At 37.8% G+C, this 20,696-nt stretch overlaps 1 protein-coding gene and 1 non-coding gene across 5 annotated transcripts in view; both read right to left on the reverse strand.

The window, feature by feature from the left end:
• Positions 1–20,696, reverse strand: part of CFAP70 (cilia and flagella associated protein 70) — an 80,822-nt gene that overhangs the window by 32,450 nt on the left and 27,676 nt on the right. For all 4 annotated transcript variants that reach the window (XM_020894935.2, XM_020894946.2, XM_020894915.2 and 1 more), the window contains exons 11-16: positions 11,369–11,539; positions 11,104–11,184; positions 9,039–9,130; positions 5,801–5,861; positions 5,287–5,481; positions 3,808–3,939 (exon numbers count right to left, since the gene is read on the reverse strand). In XM_020894935.2, the coding sequence (XP_020750594.2) occupies positions 3,808–3,939; positions 5,287–5,481; positions 5,801–5,861; positions 9,039–9,130; positions 11,104–11,184; positions 11,369–11,539 (732 nt within the window). The remainder of the gene's footprint in view (positions 1–3,807; positions 3,940–5,286; positions 5,482–5,800; positions 5,862–9,038; positions 9,131–11,103; positions 11,185–11,368; positions 11,540–20,696) is intronic.
• Positions 14,553–14,659, reverse strand: LOC139036144 (U6 spliceosomal RNA). The gene has a single exon (XR_011488876.1). It is a non-coding gene; the product is annotated as a U6 spliceosomal RNA (small nuclear RNA).

Below are 20,696 nucleotides of genomic sequence, written 5' to 3' on the forward strand. Positions count from 1 at the left end.
GCTGAATACTTTAATACTCTCAACATCTATGTATTTGTCCTTGTTCTGCAACATTTTCCATTATGCTAGGCAGTATCTAAATTTTCTTCTCTTCAAACTTTACATTCAACACTCCCTTCACTTTTAGTAAAGATGTTACTTCACAGAGGAAATAGGAATTAATAGGCAAAAAAAAAAAAAAAAAATCCTTCAACTTTTGAATCCCACAACCAAACTGTTTCTCTTTTTTCTAAGATTTACTTAATTTTTTGGCTGTGGCGGGTCTTCGTTGGTACATGTGGGCTTTCTCTAGTTGCAGAGAGCAGGGGCTACTCCTCACTGCGGTGTGTGAGCTTCGCATCGGTGGCTTCCCTTGTTGCGGAGCACAGGCTCTAGCACACGGGCCTTCAGGAGCTGCAGTGCGGGGCTCAACAGCTGTGGTGCACAGGCTTAGCTGGTCCACAGCACGTGGAATCTGCCCAGACCAGGGATCAAATCGGCATCCCTTGCATTGCAAGGCAGATTCTTAACCACTTAACCACCAGTGGTTAAGAAGGGAAGCCCTTAAACTGTTTATTCCTGCATCCATTGTACGTCTTTCCTTTCAACCTCAGAGGAAGAGGTATCACATCCTCCTCTGTTTCGAGGCTAATCCTTACATCTAAATTCTTGATCCTTTTCCACTTGTATATCCCAAGTTTGCCATTGATTGTCCCCTCTTTCCCCTCAACTTTCAACTTCTCTCAATCTACTGACTCCTTTTCCTAAACCTGAGGACATTCTAAACACTTTTCCATCTTAAAAAGAAAATCTCTAATTTCTAGCTACTACTTTCCCACTTCTTCCCTTTATCTTCCAACTTCTTGAAGGTTTCCCACCTGCTTTCTAATCATTCATTTACTCCTCAATTCACTACAATTTGGATCTAATCATTAGACCAATAAAACCGCTATGTAAAGGTTAACAAGAGACTCTTTATTGCCAAATACAATAAAAACTTTTCAGAATTTCTCTCTTCTCCCCAGTTTTATGAAGATATAACTGGCATCAGTTCAGTTCAGTTGCTCAGTCGTGTCTGACTCTTTGTGACCCCATGAACCACAGCACGCCAGGCCTCTGTGGTCCATCACCAACTTCCAGAGTCCACCCAAACCCATGGCCATTAGGTCAGTGATGCCATCCAACCCTCTCATCCTGTCGTCCCCTTCTCTTCCTGCCCTTAATCTTTCCCAGCATCAGGGTCTTTTCAAATGAGTCAGCTCTTCGAATCAGGTGGCCAAACTATTGGAGTTTCAGCTTCAGCATCAGTCCTTCCAATGAATACCCAGGAGTGACCTCCTTCAGGATGGACTGGTTGGATCTCCTTGCAGTCCAGGGGACTCTCAAGAGTCTTCTCCAATACCACAGTTCAAAAGCATCAATTCTTTGGCGCTCAGCTTTCTTTATAGTCCAACTCTCACATCCATACATGACCACTAGAAAAACCATAGCCTTCACTAGATGGACTTTCATTGACAAAGTAATGTCTCTGCTTTTTAATATGCTGTCTAGGTTGGTCATAACTTTCCTTCCAAAGGGTAAGTGTCTTTTAATTTCATGGCTGCAATCACCATCTGCAGTCATTTTGGAGCCTCCCAAAATAAAGTCAGCCACTGTTTCCACTGTTTCTCCATCCATTTGCCATGAAGTAATGGGACAAGATGCCATGATCTTAGTTTTCTGAATGCTGAGCTTTAAGCCAACTTTTTCACTCTCCTCTTTCACTTTCATCAAGAGGTTCTTTAGTTCTCCTTCACTTTCTGCCATAAGGGTGGCATCATCTGCATATCTGAGGTTACTGATATTTCTCCCGGCAATCTTGATTCCAGTTTGTGCTTCATCCAGCCCAGTATTTCTCATGATGTACTCTGCATATAAGTTAAATAAGCAGGGTGACAATACACAGCCTTGACATATTCCTTTTCCTATTTGGAACCAATCTGCTGTTCCATGTCCAGTTCTAACTGTTGCTTCCTGACCTGCATACAGGTTTCTCAGGCAGGTCAGGTGTTCTGCTATTCCCATCTCTTTCAGAATTTTCCAGTTTATTGTGATCCACACAAAGGCTTTGGCATAGTCAGTAAAGCAGAAATAGATGTTTTTCTGGAACTCTTGCTTCTTGGCAATTTGATCTCTGGTTCCTCTGCCTTTTCTAAAACCAGCTTGATCATCTGGAAGTTCACGGTTCACGTATTGCTGAAGACTGGATTGGAGAATTTAGAGCATTACTTTACTAGCGTGTGAGATGAGTGCAATTGTGCGGTGGTTTGAGCATTCTTTGGCATTGTCTTTCTTTGGGATTGGAATGAAAACTGACCTTTTCCAGTCCTATGGCCACTGCTGAGTTTTCCAAATTTGCTGATATATTGAGTGCAGCACTTTCACAGGATCATCTTTTAGGATTTGAAATAGTTCAACTGGAATTTCATCATCTCCACTAGCTTTGTTCGTGTGATGCTTCCTAAGGCCTACTTGACTTCACATTCCAGCATGTCTGGCTCTAGGTGAGTGATCATATCATCATGACTATCTGGGTCATGAAGATCTTTTTTGTACAGATCTTCTGTGTATTCTTGCCACCTCTTCTTAATATCTTCGGCTTCTGTCAAGTCCATACCATTTTCTGTCCTTTATTGAGCCCATCTTTGCATGAAATGTTCCCTTGGTATCTCTAATTTTCTTAAGAGATCTCTAGTCTTTCCCATTCTGTTGTTTTCCTCTATTTCTTTGCATTGATCGCTGAGGAAGGCTTTCTTATCTCTCTTTGCTATTCTTTGGAACTCTGCATTCAAATGGGTATATCTTTCCTTTTCTCCTTGCTTTTGGCTTCTCATCTTTTCACAGCTATTTGTAAGGCCTCCTCAGACAGCCATTTCGCTTTTTTGCGTTTCTTTTTCTTCAGGATGGTCTTGCTCCCTGTCTCCTGTACAATGTCACGAACTTCCATCCATAGTTCATCAGGCACTCTGCCTATTAGATCTAGTCCCTTAAACCTGTTTCTTACTTCCATTGTATAATCATAAGGGATTTGATTTAGGTCATACCTGAACAGTCTAGTCGTGCTCCCCACTTTCTTCAGTTTATGTCTGAATTTGGCAATAAGGAGTTCATGATCTGAGCCACAGCCAGCTCGTGGTCTTATTTTTGCTGACTGTATAGAGCTTCTCCATCTTTGGCTGCAAAGAATATAATCAATCTAATTTCAGTGCTGACCATCTGGTGATGTCCATGTGTAGAGTCTCCATGTTGTTGGAAGAGGGTGTTTGCTATGACCAGTGTATTCTCTTGGTAGAACTCTATTAGCCTTTGCCCTGCTTCATTCTCTACTCCAAGGCCAAATTTGCCTGTTACTCCAAGTGTTTCTTGACTTCCTACTTTTGCATTCCAGTCCCCTACAATGAAAAGGACAATTTTGGGGGGTGTTAGTTCTAGAAGGTCTTGTAGGTCTTCACAGAACCATTCAACTTCAGCTTCTTCAGCATTACTGGTTGGGGCATAGACTTGGATTACCGTGATACTGAATGGTTTGCCTTGGAAACGAAGAGAGATGATTCTGTAGTTTTTGAGATTGCATGAAAGAGGATACCCCCTTATTTTTTCCAAAATTAGTCTTATAAGTTAGGCAGTTTCTCATTGATCTTTGTGTTTTCAATTCCTACCACAGAGCAGCTACCCCAATAAATGTCTATGGAGTCAAGGAAGAAAAGAGGAAAGAAGAAAGGAATTATTCAGAGGAGACCCTGATGACCTAAAGAGAAAAGGACGAGTGCTTAGTTCTAAAGCACCTACCTGGTTTAAGGCCACATGCATCTGATCCACCAAGAAAACATATAGCTCACTGATAAATTTCTGCAGCTCCTCTTGGCTTTCAAATGACGTTGTCTTCAAGTACTTCTCTCTCACAATCTTTACCACAGCGTGCTGCAAGAGACACGTATCACCATCTGATAGCACAGTTCAGCAGCATGCTAACAGCACATACCTCCCTTGAGCTTCTGATCTAAAGCTCATCAGAAATCCAGAAGGTGAACTGATTTTCCTTGGTGACTACTAGACTGTTGGTTCTCTGATTTTCTCCCAATCAACATACTTTGCATAACATCAAAGTATGTCTTCATGACATCATTCTTTTCATGACATTACCATCATCATCAATATGGTCAATACAGGATTCACACTTTGCAAAGAGAGTCATAAAAACCTTAGCATTATGTTTATGCATTATGTTTCTCATGGTGGCAACATGATTCAAGGGAGAAAAGGAGAAAGGCCTGATTTGAGAGGCTGAACAATGGAATCCTGGTTCTAATCCTGCCACTGTACAACCTCATAAATTATTTTACACTTGGTATTTCAGTTTCCTCATTTATTAAATGGATACGTACTTCTGGTATTCCTATCTTACTTCAAAAGAGGATTGAGAGGCCAAAGAGAAATAACAGGTAAAGAAGGTCATCCAGCTAGTAATAGTAGAACCAGGAATCAAACTGAGATGTGCCTATGCCACCTGAGAATAGCCTCTTGTCTCCATGGGTATCATTTGTTTTTCACTTTATTATTTCCACATACTTTCTTTGTATCTGCTTGGTACAGTTTAGGACACATAATAAATGTATATAGAGAGGCTTAGCAAATAAGCCTGTAGCAAATAAGAATGTTGAGTCTGGAGCCAGATTGCCTGAATGTACATCCCATCTTTGACCTTTACTAGCTCTGTAATCTTGGGCAAACTATTTAACCAACTAAATACTGCAATTCTCTATCTATAAAATGAGGAGTACCTTTCTCTTATAGTTGTTGTGAGGATTAAATTAGTAAAATATGAAGTATTTAAAAATTTGTCTGTATATAACAAATACTCAATAAATGTTAGCCATTATTATTTGGGAAATTCTTATTAAGTAAATATTTCTCAAATCTTAGTGATTCTATAGGCTAGGAAAAGGTTTGCAATGGGAAGAAGAAAATTGTCATGGAATCAACACCAGGTACAGAGTGTCTGCCTGTTAATGCAACACGACATCTGGCCTAACTTCAAGTGAAGAATTAGTTTATTACAAGCTTACACTCAGTATGGATACTGAACCACACCAAGACTATATAGGAGTGGAAGAATGTCTCTAGACAGCCTGTCATAGAGAACATAGGTCTTTGTACCAGTAGCAAGAAAGGTAGAGAAAAGCTGAACATAACTGGAAAAGAAATGATAACTACATATGCAGAGAAGATACTTCATAAAAATCCATGGCTTAATAAATTAATATTTACCTTGAGTTGTTCTTTGAAAGCAAAGTATTTTCCAGAGCAATTAAGTTCATAGTTGAGCTGGCACTTCTGCTCCTCCAGGGTTTCACTATCTATATCATTCCCAGTCTTGACTACTTGTTTTCCAAACATATTGTGATATTCATTCAGAATGGCTCTAGAAATGTTCTTGATCTGCATGTGGTAGTCACTCACCGCCTAGAAAAATACAAAATGTCTGGTAAAGGGGCCTCAGAGATATCAAGACATGGGATGAAAGTCTGAAAGTGGATTGGGTTTTACATTCATAATACTTTAGGTATAAATTGCCCATTTCTTCCCATCTCAGAAACCATCAGCCAAAGATTAAACACTGTATGCTATTCATTGGATGCCACTGGTCAGAAGGAAGCATGAGGGAAAATATTTGAAGCTACAATTTCTCACCCCTTCTGGAAAACATACTGAAGAGCCCATGCCCTATTTTCAAGTGGGTGCACTCAACATCTCAGAGTTTCACCTTGGCTTTGGCACTTACCTTCTGAGCTCCTCCTGTCCTACGGGTAAGAGGTGGCCTTGGAGGAATCATTTCCTTGACCCTGTATCAGAAAAGAAACACACAAACTTTCTTATATCCAGATGTATGTTCTTTTATTTCCCACATCCAAAGGTCTGGGTGAGGGATATCAAAGGTCAGTTGCCCATCACACTCGACCACTATGCTATTATCTCATGTGAGAACCTAGATGTGAACTTCAGAACAGCATATAACCGTGGACTAGGAAGGAAGGTAGGAAGCCACTAAATAGCTACCTGGAAAGTAGCTAAGTTGCACTTCTGGCTAATTTGAGCCCAAGCTTTACACTTATACATTTTTAAAAAACCTCTTGTACACAAGAAGCTACATGACTCAGGCATTAGAAACAGATGGGTGTTTTGACTTTAGTAGCTTTATGAAGCTACTAACAGTAGCTGTTATGATTTTTGGTAGAGTCTCTGAAAACACACAGTTTTGGGAATATAAATGGTACAAACAAGTGGAAGATCTTTCCTCTCCAGTAAGAAAAATTGATGCTTTCGAACTGTGGTGCTGGAGAGGACTTTTGAGAGTCCCTTGGACTGCAAGGAGATCAAATCAGTCAATCCTAAAAGAAATCAACCCTGAATATTTATTGGAAGGACTGATGCTGAAGCTGAAGCTCCAATACATTGGCCACCTGATGTGAAGAATTGACTCATTTGAAAGGACCCTGATGCTGGGAAAGATTGAAGGCAGGAGGAGAAGGCTGCGAAAGAGGATGAGATGGTTGGAAGGCATCACTGACTCAATGGTCATGAGTTTGAGCAAACTCTGGGAGATAGTGAAGGACAGGGAAGCCTGATGTGCTACAGTCCATGGGGTAAAAAGTCAGACACAACTGAGTGACTGAATAACAATAAGGATAAAAAGTATACTCCTGATCATAATTTATAAGACTGCATTAAGCTACAGTAAATATATCAAACTTTATGGTAGAAAAAAAAACTTTACAGTGAATAAGAAAATACATTTTATCACTGTTAAACTACTTCCACCAAAACTTTTACCTTCCATTTTCAGGAGTTCTTACAAGAACCCAAAAGAAATTAGGGGCTTCCCCGGTGGCTCACTTGGTAATGAATCCGCCTGCAGTGTGGGAGACCTGGGTTCAATCCCTGGGTTGGGAAGATCCCCTGGAGGAGGACATGGCAACCTACTCCAGTATTCTTGCCTGGAGAATCCCCATGGACAGAGGAGCCTGGCGGGCTACAGTCCATGGGGTTGCAAAGAGTCAGACAAGACTGAGCGACTAAGCGCACACACAAATGGAATTATAGTTCTTCCTTCTTATAGTTTCAGATTCCTACTTAGGTATACTATACTGTCTTGAAATTTACCAAAAAATTCACAAATCCAATTTTTCTTTAATAGGCTCTATATATGAGAGAATTCCCTGGTGGTCCACTGGTTAAGACTTGGTGCTTTCACTGCAGTGGCCCAGGTTCAATCCTTGGTTGGGGAACTAAGATCTCGCAAGCTACGTGGCATGGCCAAAAAGAAAAGAAAAGTAAGAACAGGTTCTATGTAATTTTAGACTTTGCTCATAACTCCTAATTTTAATTTTATCTATGTTATTAGATAATATATCCATATGATTCAAAATTTAAGAGATATGAAACAATATATAGTAAATGGTCTCCTGCCAACTTTGCTTAGCCACCCAGTTTCCTCTCCAGAGACAACATTATTCATTCATTGAAAATATACATTGAGTGCCTATTATCCACCAGATATTTTTCCAGGTGCTGGGGATACAGTATTAAACAAAGACAAAAATTCTTGCCCTCGTGGCACTTACATTTTAGTTGGTTGGGACAATAAATAAGATAAATATGTTAGTGATATGTTCCACACAGAAAAATAACATAGTTTCCCAAACTATGTTGGGGGTTGGGAGTAGTGGAGTTGGGGAGCATATTTCACCAGGGAAAGCTTCACTGAGATGATAATACTTGAGTATGACCTGAGAGAAGTGAGGGAACAAGTCATGTAGATATCTGGGGTGAAGGAAATTACAGGAAAAGCAAGCAGCAAATGCAAAGGCCTTGCTGCAAGAGTATGCCTGGCATGTGTGAGCAATAAGAGGCCACTTTGGCTAGACCAAAAAAAATGAGGAGAAAATGCATGCAGAATACATAGCCAGCCCCATGTAGGTCATTATAGACTCTGACTTTTACTCAGAGTATGATGGGAGTCACTGGTAGCTTCTGAAGAGAGGAGTTATATGAATTGATTTCCACTTTAATATAATCATTACAGAATGCTATAATAAGAATAAATTGCCCAAATGTGGTATATTCATAGAACGAAATACTATTCAACAATAAGGAAATGAAGTACTGATACACACTGCATTCTGGATGAACCTTCACAGCATTATATTAGATGAAAGAAGCCAGTCAACAAAGACCACATTGGTATGATTCCACTTAAATGAAATGTTCCAGAGTTGGCAAATTTATACAGATAATAAGTAGATAAGTGATTGCTTAGGCCTGGGGTGCAGGGTGTTGGTAGGGAAATGGCATGAGGATTGAGAGGAAATGTAGAGGGATTCCTCATATATATGGAGACATTATTCTCCATCTTATATATATAAAAAAGATAATAAAGGGTACCATGAATAACTATACCATATTATCCATAATAAAGGATATCATGAATAATTATATATATAATTATATATAAATTATATATAATTTATTTATCCAATAAATAAATTGGATAACCTTAATGAAACAGACAACTTCTTATAAACACAATCAAAGCACTGTGGTACAATATAAAAATAGTTCTAAAAAATTACATATATCAGAGGAGTGTGTGTGTGTGTGTGTATGTGTGTGTGTGTGTAATACGAGACTTAAAATAACTTCAGAAGGATAAATACCAAGGTGTTAAAAAGGGTTATCACTGGGTGAGTAGAAAGAAATCTGGGTATTTTTAGACAGTTTCTTGTTGATTTCTTTTTCTTGCTGATCTTGAAATTTTCAATATTTTTGTAATTGGCATATACAGCTTTTTTTAAAAGAAGACAAAAGTAACGAAAAAGACTTCATTTAAAAAAAAAAACACCCAGAAAACTGTCTGCTGCTTAACCCAAGAAAAATTATAATTATGCGGGCAAAATGACTTCCTTTAAAAGAAGTCACCTAAATTGTCTTGCAAAACAAGTAGGAGAACCATCACCACACACCTTCTGGCTAGTTCCTCTGGCATTCTTTTCGGAACCAAGGCTTTGTCCAGTTCAAGCTCCAACACAATGTAAGTCCCTGCTTCTACATATTGCTGTAAAGACATTTTTCTCTAATTTAGTCTTTCCAGGAAAAGACATATTCATGAAAAAATTTTAGTACTATAATGCTCACAACATAAATGAGAAAATTGTATATTTAACTATACATAGTGTGATTTTGACTTAAAATATTTTTTACATAGAAAAATAACTGGAAAGAAAGATAGTAATGGTGGGGGGGCTTCCCTGGTGGTCCAGTGGTTAAGAATCTGACTGCCAATGCACTGGACATAGGTTCAATCCCAGATCTGGAATGATCCCACATGCAGAAGGGCAAAGAGAAGCCTCTGCAAGGAGAAGCCTGCACACTGCAACAAAGAGTAACCCCAGCTTGCCGTAGCTAGAAAAACCCCAAACACAGCAACAAACACCTAGGGCAGCCATAAGTATATAAATAAATAAATATTTGTTAAAAAATAGTGGCAGTGGTTATCTCTTGCAGAAAAGGGTTTTCAATTTTATTCTTGAAAACATCTACCCCTGTTGAAATCTTGTTTAATTTGTTCAATACTATTCCTAGAATTCTTTTAAGTGAATGCCATTCTTTCTTCTAGCAAACATCTTTCAGGAGTCTTGCAGAAATAATCTCATAACCTTCTGATATTCCCACTCACACCCTCCTAAGTACCGTCTATAAACTTCAACCTGGGACATTTCTACCTAGATTTTTGCCAGCATCCTAAATATATCAGGTCCAAAACTGAACTTATCATTCCCCTATAATAACCACTATCTTTATTTTTCTCTAATGATTCTGTCATCTTTCCAGAAAGTGAGGCTTGAAACCCAAGTTATTTTTAACTTTTATTCCTCAACACCCAAAGTTGTCAAATTTCATACCTTGCCTCTGAGGGTTTTTTACTTTGTTGACTACAACCCTGTCCCTAGGTTAAACTATCATTAACACTCATCTGTACTATAAGAAAAATGTATACACTGACATCTGAATCCCCTACCACAACTTCAATCTCTTTTTTCTATATCCTGGCAAGAGTATTGCCCTGATACACTCATGAGTACTATTTCTACATAACTTAAAAACTTAAATGTGCATCTCTAAGATAAGGCTTAAGAGTCCCTCATCATCCACAGAATGAAACCCACACTTTTCAGCAAGCTTTTCAAAGCATCTCTAAATCCCAACTCAGTCTCTCTCTTCTTTATCACCTCCTTCTAGACCATTACTTTCTTTTCATTTCTCTATATCATGATGGTAGTGGTGGTTTAGTCGCTAAGTCGTATCCAACTCTTGCAACCCCATGGACTATAGCCTGCCAGGCTCTTCTGTCCATGGGATTCTCCGGGCAAGAATGCTGGAGTGGGTTGCCATTGCTCTATATCATACACTGAATTAATTGAGACACCCTGAGTTCTGCTAACTTCTTTGTGTCTTGACTCAAGCTACTCTCTGATGCTGAAATTCTTCTCCTCCCATCTCCATTTGGCAGAGGGCTCTCTCTATCTTTCACTGCTCAGTTTGGATGCCACCCATTCCTGAAGACTTCTGAGACTGCCTCATCTGACTCCTGAGTCCACACAGTGCTTTCGTTTATACCTCTTCTGCAGCATTCATCAAGTGTCTGTCTTACAGTTAGTTATGTACCAGTCTGTTTTGCCCACCAGAGTGTTGAGTGTCCTGAAAGCATATGAATAAATGCTGCAGATGATATATCTCTACATCCCTAATAGTGCTTAATAAGCATAATTAATGAGACATAATTTTTTAATGCTAGGAAGGACCTTGAAATTAATCTTGAAATTACAATCTTGAAATTATCCACTCATTTTAGAGTCTCAACAAGACAAAGACATGACCTTATTCAAGGTCATAAGCTAGTCATGGCAAATATGGATGGTTACTCAAAAAATGAATTTTCCTGAGCATTTTCCACTATATGATACAATCCTGCTTAGTAAAGGACTGATAGATTCAAACTTAATTTTCAAACTCTTCATGCATAGTTACCTGTCCTTCTGGATTGTGGGAAAGGGAAGGTTCAATTTCCAAAGGAGTATCTGAGCTCTGAGATTTTATACTAGGTACTTGCTGAAAGAAAATAAGCACACATCAAAAATTCAATTCTTACATGGTCTCCACAACAGCAGGAGCAAGGACCATTATGTTGCATCAAAATGTCAATTAAAGTGAAGCAATTCATCAAAAGAGAAATCAGTGCAAGCCTCTGCAAGGTAACAAAACCAGCAAAATCATCAACTTCTCAACAACCTACCACATCCCCAGGCCTAGGCTTTCCTTCCATATCCTTTTCTTTGACTGTTTTATCCTCTTTCAGGTTCTTAGAAACAACTGGTTTAGACACTGGAGAATTGATTCCTCCTACTTTATTATTCTGAATCAAACTATGGCCAGTATCCCGGAACAAGCTAAATAAACACTTGGTCTGAAAAGAAACAAACAAAAAATGTAATTACTCACAGGCAAATGAAACAAACTTAAAAAAAAACACAACTTTATTCTTTTCTTATTGAGTTTTTAAAATTTTTTACAATGTTGTGTTGGTTTCTGCCATACAACAAGGCAAATTAGCCATAATTATATATATGTCCCTTCCCTCAGCCTCCTTCCTTCCCCCATCCCACGCCTCCAGGTCATCGCAGATCAGCAGACTAGGCTCCCTGCGCTACTCAGCAAATTCTCACCAGCTACCCCGCCGACACCGGAGAGTGTGTGTGTGCTGATGCTACTGTCCCCATCTGTCCCACTCTCTCCCTCCCCCGTGTTCACAAGTCCATTCTCTACATCTGTGTCTCTTTTCCTTCCCTGCAAATAGGTTCATCAATATTATTTTTCTAGAGTCCACATATATACATTAATATATTAGTATTATTAGTAACAATAACAACTAACAATATTAGTATATTGTTTTTCTCTTTCTGACTTACTTCACTATGTATAAGGGTACAGGGACCTCTGAGCACATTAGTCTAACATCATTTAGTTTTCCAGATAATTTTAGTATAGTACAATCAGAGATAAATAGAAGCAAAAAAGCTTAATTGCCTTGCCACACTTGTTGAACTGGTAAAACCATTCATAGAAAATTAGCTGCCTACCCTGGTTTTTAAATTAGTAAGAGAAATTTCAACCTCGCTTGTTATGGTTTCTCATAACTTGGTACCAGAAAGTGTTTAAACTTCGACACATAATTTCAGATTAACTTTAAGTGGTAGAATTTATTTCTGTACAAGAAATATTATCTATTTAAATACTACTGGCTTACCACCTATAATTGGAAGAATAGTGCAAGTTTAAAGTAAAACTATGCATGGGAAAATTCAAACTATAGATAACTAGAAAAGAATCTTAACTTTATAATTAAACAACAAGGATGAATCTAAATGTAATTTATGATGTGAAAGAAATAAGACTGCCCTCCCCCAAAAAAGAGGGGAGGAGTGGACAGAGGAGGGAGAGAAGGATAACAGATGAGGATAATGGATATTTTCATTATAACGATTGTGGTGACAGTTTCACATATGCAAACCTACATTAAAAGTTTTACATTGTACATTTTAAATATATGCAATTTATATGTCAGCTATACCTTAATAAACCTGCTAGAAGATAGTATGGCAATATTAAAGAAAAATTATGAATACTAAATACTACTGACAATTCTGCCACCTCTACCACAACTGCTGTATTTCATATATTCTAAGATGCAAATTTTTTCAAATGTTAACATCTCTGGAGAAGAAAATATTTCATGTAAGTGGTATTACACAACATGCAGTCATTTATGTCTCCTTTCACTTAGCACAAAGTTTTTGAAGTTTAGCCATGTTACAGCATGCATCAGTAGTTCATTCCTTTTTAAAAACAGCTTTGTTGTTTTGTTGTCCATACAATTTATCCATTTAAAGTACAGTCAAAATTTCATGATTTTGGGGGGGGGGACTGCTTTCCAGGTCTAAACTGCATCTTCCTATGAGAATCTGTTTTTCTGCTTGGTTGAAACAGAATGAAGCACTTACAATTTTGGATCTTTTCTGTTTAGGCTAAGGGGATGGTACTAAAGACTGCTGGCCCATGAATACTAAAAACGGAGTTCACTGGGCAATATCTAAGTAAGCTCCAGAATGGAGCAGATGATCAATAAAGGTAAAATAAGGTTCTGTTTCAGCAGCAAGTCCAAAAGAGACAAGGAAATGAATTCTCCCAGTTTTGCTCTGGAAAAATAAAATTCAATGATTTTTGGCATGTTACATTAATTGTAGTTCATTCCTTATTGTTAAATAGTATTCCCTAGTATTCCTTGGGAGGAAAGTTATGACCAACCTAGGCAGCATGTTAAAAAGCAGAGACATTACTTTGTCAACAAAGGTCCATCTAGTCAAGGCTACAGTTTTTCCAGTAGTCATGTATGGATGTGAGAGTTGGACAGTGAAGAAAGCTAAGCACCAAAGAATTGATGCTTTTGAACTGTGGTGTTGGAGAAGACTCTTGAGAGTCCCCTGGACTGCAAAGAGATCCAACCAGTCCATCCTAAGGGAGATCAGTCCTGGGTGTTCAGTGGAAGGACTGATGTGAAACTGAAACTCCAATACTTTGGCTACCTGATGCGAAGAACTGACTCATTTGAAAAGACCCTGATGCTGGGAAAGATTGAGGGCAGGAGAAGGGGACGACAGAGGAGGAGATGGTTGGATGGCATCACTGACTCAATTGACATGAATTTGGGTACGCTCTGGGAGTTGTTGATGGACGGGAGGCCTGTCGTGCTGCAATCCACGGGGTCTCGAAGAGTTGGACATGACTGAGCTACTGAACTGAACTGAACTGATTCCCTAGTATAGATGTGCCACAATTTGCTTATTGATTCACTAGTTGTGGGTGTTTATTACTGTGACTTCTTAGCTATTATGAATAATGCTATCAACATTCATATTAAAAGCAGGTTTTCAGTTCTCTTGGTAGGTTCCTAGGAATGATTTGCTGGGTTGTATAGTAAGTTTGGAAAGATGCCTAGGAGAAGGGAATGGCTACCCACTCCAGTATTCTTGCTTAGAGAATTCCATGGACAGATCATGGGGTTGCAAAAAGTCGGAACATGACTGAATGACTTTCTTTTTTCTTTTTTATTTCCATTTATTTTTATTAGTTGGAGGCTAATTACTTTACATCATTACAGTAGTTTTTGTTATACATTGAAATGAATTAGCCATGGATTTACATGTATTCCCCATCCCAGTCCCCCCTCCCACCTCCCTCTCCACCCGATCCCACTGGGTCTTCCCAGTGCACCAGGCCCGAGCACTTGTCTCATGTACCCAACCTGGGCTAGTTATCTGTTTCACCCTAGATAATATACATGTTTCAATGCTGTTCTCTTGAAACATCCTACCCTCGCCTTCTCCCAGAGTCCACAAGTCTGTTCTATACATCTGAGTCTCAAAAATATGGAACGCTTCACGAATTTGCGTGTCATCCTTGCGCAGGGGCCATGCTAATCTTCTCTGTATTGTTCCAATTTTAGTATATGTGCTGCCGAAGCGAGCACATGACTGAATGACTTTCACTTCACTTCACATGGTAAATTTGGGGAAGCCCAGGTGGCCCAGCAGTAAAGAATCCGCCTGCAGTGCGGGAGATATGGGTTCAATCCCTGGGTTGGGAAGATCCCCTGGAAGAGGAGATGGCTACCCACTCCAGTATTCTTGCCAGGAAAATCCCATGGACAAAGGAGACTGGTGGGCTACAGTCCATAGGGGCGCAAAGACATGACTGAGCACACACACATACACACATATGGTAAGTTTAATAAAGATTATGTTTATATTTAATGCAGATTTTCTATATTAAAATAATTTTGCTTATTAAATTATTAATTATAAACATAATTAATTATTAAACATAGATTATGTTTAACGAAGATTTTCTAAATAGTTGTTCTGCCAAGGATTAAGAGTAGAATATTGAAATTTCTAAATGTTAACTGCCAAATTGCCTGTTACCTCTTTCAATTCTGTTGAGTTTGGCTTCATGCATAATAAGGTTCTGCAGTTAGATGTATATACATTTATTATTTACACATGTATTATATATAATCATAATTTATAAATCCTATCTTCCTGATTGACATGCCATGCTGTATTTGTAATATTACTCATCTTGAAGTCTATTTTGTCTGATATAAATATAGCCACTTAGCTCTGTTCCTATTTGCATAGTATAACTTTTCCATCCTTTTACTTCAACTTATGTGTCTTTGAGTCAAAATGTATTTGTTATAGATAGCATATCATTGAATCTTGATTTTTTATTGAAATATAGTTGATTTATAGTTGTCAATTTCAGGTATACAGAAAAGTGACTCAGTAAAAAAAAAAAAAAGAAAGAAAAGTGACTCAGTTACAAACATTTTTCAGATTATCTTACATTATAGATTACTACAAGATATTGAAAACAATTCCCTGTGTTCTGAAGTAAATCCTTGTTGTTTATTTATTTATGTTCAGTAGTTTGTATCTGTTAATATCATACTACTAATTTAAACCTCCCCTCACTTCCTTTCCCCTTTGGTAAACATAAGTTTATTTTCTAAATCTGAGTGTGTTTATATTTTGTATATAAATTCATTTGTATTATTATTTAGATTCCACACATAAGTGATATCATATATTTGATTTCTCAAATCCTGACTTTTTAAAAAAATCCAATCTCATAATCTCTTTCCTTTCACTGGTGTGTTTAGACTACTCACATGTGTTATTATTAAAATATTTACATTTATATTTGACATTTTGCTATTTGTGTTCTATATATCTTGTCTTTTTTGCTCCTCTGTTCCTCCTTTAAGTGCTTTCTTTTAATATTAAATATATATATATATATATATACTTTTATGCATGAGTATGGTGAGTGAGTGAGTGCTAAGTTGCTTCAGTCATATCCAACTCTCTGTGACCCTACTGACTGTAGCCCGCTAGGCTCCTCTGTCCATGGGATTCTCCAGGCAGGAACACTGGAGTGGGTTGCCATGCCTCCTCCAGGGGACCTTCCCATGTGTACTGTACCTACACACATACTTTTTTTAGAGGTTGCTTTAGAGATTACGATATGCATCTGAACTAATCACAGCCTATTGCACACTGAGCCTAACTTAATTCTTGTAAAAATGGAAACTTTATTGTACTACAGTTCCATTTTACTCTCCATTCTTTATGCTACTTTTATCATATATAAATTATATCTATGTAATGCTTTCAAAATGTGGTGCTAGAGAAGACGTTTGAAAGTCCCATGGACAGTAAGGAGATCAAACCAGTCAATCCTAAAGGAAATCAGCCCTGAATATTCATTGGAAGGACTGATGCTAAAGCTGAAGCTCCAATACATTGGCCACCTGATGCAAAGAGCTGACTCATTGGAAAAGACCCTGATGCTGGGAAAGATTGAAGACAGAAAGAGAAGGGGATGACAGAGGGTGAGACGGTTGGATGGCATCACTGACTCAATGGACATGAGTTTGAGCAAACTCCAGGAGAGAGTAAAGGACAGGGAAGCCAGATGTGCTACAGTCCACATGGTCGTAAAGAGTCAGACACAACTGAGTGACTTTCACTTTCAGAATAAAAGAGAGGAGGAGGTGGTTTAGGAGTAGATGTTGGCAAGAATGCCTCAAACTCCACAGTTTTTCATGCATTAATACTTCTCAGTTTGTTGATGTCTTTGGTCAATTTCCAGAGTGCTGAAATGGCATTTTGTCAATGCATTGAGCTTTATAGTTGCTTCTAGGGGGAGAAAATTTGACTACCTTGTCACTCAGACATAGCCAGAAGTGATTCCTTTCAAGCATTTTTCATATATTTAAAAAACTATGATTATGCATTTATAAAAAGTTGTGATCATAGTGGATGTAGTTGTACATCCTTTTTCATTTAACAGACTATCACATGTATCTGTTCATGTTTTTTAAATTTTTCCTAAGAATAATTTGAATAATCTTCTTCACATGCATATAATAAAAGTAATAAATAAAAATGTCTGTGTGTCAACTATATCTCTAGTGCTTTATGTATTTTATCTCTTTTAATATGTAAAACAATTATAGGAAACAAATACTGTCTCCATTTTACTAATGCATAAAGTTGAGAGAAATTTAGTCACTTGCCCAAAGTCAGTAAATGGCAGCTAGTCTGGAAGTTCCAGAATTCAATCTAGAAACTGCCTGACATCAAAGCCTATAACCTTTTGATTATAATATATTATTTCCCTCAGATTCACCAAAAACACCTTGAAATGACTGATAAGATAAAGTAGTTTATATTTTAGGAATAGTAGTCATCGTTCTGATATATATTCAAACATTTGCCCTGATTTTTTAGGTACATTGTAATTTGGTTTGTGATGGTTTCTTCTATGTATAGATTTTTATTTTTTGGCAATCTAAATCTTTTACACCTTTCATTCTTCTCAAGCACAGGAAGTCTTCCCTTAATTAATATATTTAATTAATAGCCACTTCTTTTTCTATAGACTTCACATTTAACTCACTTCAGTAAACTTTAGTAAACTCACTTGGAATTTATCATGATCTATGCTATATGCAAAATTTTTGCTTTCTTTTTTGCATTTAATTATCTACAAAGCATGTTTATCTTTTTAAAAAATTCTATTTCCTAAGTATATATACTTCATTACTTTTTTTTCTTTTGCACTGGGCTTTATCAAACTGCGGAGCGTGGGAGCTGCTCTCTAGCTGAGGTGCCACGCTTTGCATTACGGTGGCTTCTCTTGCCGCGGAGCGCAGGCTCTAGGCACGTAGGCTTCAGTAGTTGTGATGCACGGACTTGGTTTCCCTGCAGCGTATGAGACCTTCCCGAACCAAGGACTGAACCTGTGTCTCCTGTGTTGCAAGGCAGATTCTTTAACCACTGGACTACCAGGGAAGCCATAATGCTTATCTTTTTTCTTTGTTTTTTGCTTGTATTTTTAATGGATGCAAGTTCCACCATTTTTATTTACAATAATCTATTAATCCATCCTCTATTATTATTAGACATTCAATCTTAAGTTTAGTTTTGCTATTATTGATCCCCAAAAGTTTTCATGAATACAAGGGCTTTGATCCTATTATTTATTTCAGACAAATCCCTATAAACCTGACTTCTGATTCAAAGGATACTTATACAGAGTTTCTTACTCATTTGGTTTTCAAATAGAGATGATGGGTCTTTCATGACTCTATTATTGAGTAATAGCTGTCCTAATAATGATGAAATAGTAACATGTTTTTGTTATTACTAATTTTTTTTAAGTAAGTAAATTATAAATATTTATTTTGTTGTAACTATGAAACAGTGAATGTGGTCAAATCATAGCAAAGAAAGTGTAAAACTTAAAATAGTTTTGTTGGAGTCATGGAATTTTGGTTATATTTGTTTTTGCTTTTAAAATTTTCTTGAAAATTATTTACTGGGTTTCTGTAAAATTCACTTTCCACCATTTTTGAAAAAACTTCTCCCAATCATAGAAACTTTTTTTTCCCCCCATGGAAAATTTTAAAAAAAAAAAGGAGAAAAAATATTTTCTCATGTTCCCAGCACACAGGAACTATTACTTTTGACTTTTCAGTGTAAAGATGACTCATTTTTCTGTGTACAAGATTTGATACGTATGTCTTCAATGCATATATAAAATCTATGAGCATCATCACTGCAAATGTCTTTCTTAACTATCTTGAGTCAGGGATCAGTCCAGATTCACTGGAGTCGAAGCTCACATGACTGAGGAGTGCCTCTTTGGGAGGAAAAATTAAATTGCCAAGATAAAATTAGGTGTTACCCCATGCACTGTAGCCTGCCAGACTCTTCCCTTCACGGGATTTCTCAGGCAAGAATACTGCAGTAGGTTGCCATTTCCTTCTCCAACTATGGATTTTTATAAAGCTGCACTTTCTCCTAAGAAGCAACATGATAAAACTGATTTTTCTCTTAAATAAATAATTTGTATTTTAACATCTGAAAATAGAAAGAACCATATTTTGGCTCATTAATCAGTACATGGATTTAAATTTTTGCATACTGAACACAAGAGACTTCTTGCATTATTCTAAAGATTTTGTATCCAACTTTATTGAGGTAAAATTGAAATATAGGCTTACTTTAGAGATACTGCAGGTTGGTTCCAGACTACATCAATAAAGCAAATAATTGCAGTAAAGCAAGACATGGATTTTTTTGGTTTCCCAATGCAAATAAAAGTTACATTTACACTATACTGTAATCTATTAAGTGTACAATAGCAATGTCTCAAAAACCAATGTACAGGTCTTAATTTAAAAATACTTCTTCACTAAAAAAAAAAAAAAAAGGCCAAAATGATTAGATTAGTAACAACACAGATCACTATAAGAAATAAAACAATAATGTTTGAAATACTGTGAGAATGAACAAAGCGTGACACAGAGACACAAAGTGAGCAAGTGCGGCTGGAAAATATCACCCGTCGACTTGCTCATCTCAGGGTTACTGCAAACCTTCAGTTTGTAAAAAGAAAATACAACATCTATGAAGACTAGTAAAGCAAAGGACAATAAAATAAGGTGTGCCTATGCAAGAGGTTTCCCCAGTGGCTCAGTGGGTAAAGAATCTGCCTGCCAGTGCAAGAGACACAGGAGACGTGGTTCGATTCCTGGGTTTGGAAGATCCTCTGGAGGAGGACAAGGCAACCCATTCCAGTATTCTTGCCTGGAGAAGCCCATGGACTGAGAAGCCTGGTGGGCTACAGTCCAAAGGGTCCCAAAGAGTCAGATCTGACTAGTGACTACACACGCACACACGCCTATATCAGTTCAGTTCAGTCACTCAGTCGTGTCCGACTCTTTGAGACCTCATGAACTGCAGCATGCCAGGCCTCTCTGTCCATCACCAACTACCGGAACCTACCCAAACTCATGTCCATTGAGTTGGTGATGCCATACAACCATCTCATCCTCTGTTGTCCCCTTCTCCTCTCGCCCTCAATCTTTCCCAGCATCAGGGTCTTTTCAGAAGAGTCAGCTCTTTGCATCAGGTGGCCAAAGTATTGGAGTTTCAGCTTCAACATCAGTCCTTCCAATAAACACCCAGGACTGATCTCCTTTAGGATGGACTGGTTGGATCTCCTTGCAGTCCAAGGGACTCTCAAGAGTCTTCTCCGACACCACAGTTGAGAAGCATCAATTCTTCGGCGCTCAGCTTTCTTTATAGTCCAACTCTCACATCCATACATGACCACTGGAAAAACCATGGCCTTGACTAGATGGACCTTTGTCGGCAAAGTAATGTCTCTGCTTTTTAATATAAACTACATATTTAAAGTATACAATTTCATCAGTCAGAATAACCAATATTCCCATCATCTCTAAATTTTTTCTCATATTTCTTTTGTAATCCATTCTTCCCTCTATCCCTCTTCCCAGGCAACCACTGATTTGCTTTCTACTTCTGATAACTGTATTTCATTGGCATCATACAGTATGTACCCTCTTTTGTCTGGTTTCTTTCATTTATCATAATACATTTGAGATTCATCCATATTGCATATTTAATAGC

The sequence above is a fragment of the Odocoileus virginianus genome, chromosome 7 (genome assembly GCF_023699985.2).
Source record: "Odocoileus virginianus isolate 20LAN1187 ecotype Illinois chromosome 7, Ovbor_1.2, whole genome shotgun sequence".
Taxonomy (NCBI): domain Eukaryota; kingdom Metazoa; phylum Chordata; class Mammalia; order Artiodactyla; family Cervidae; genus Odocoileus; species Odocoileus virginianus.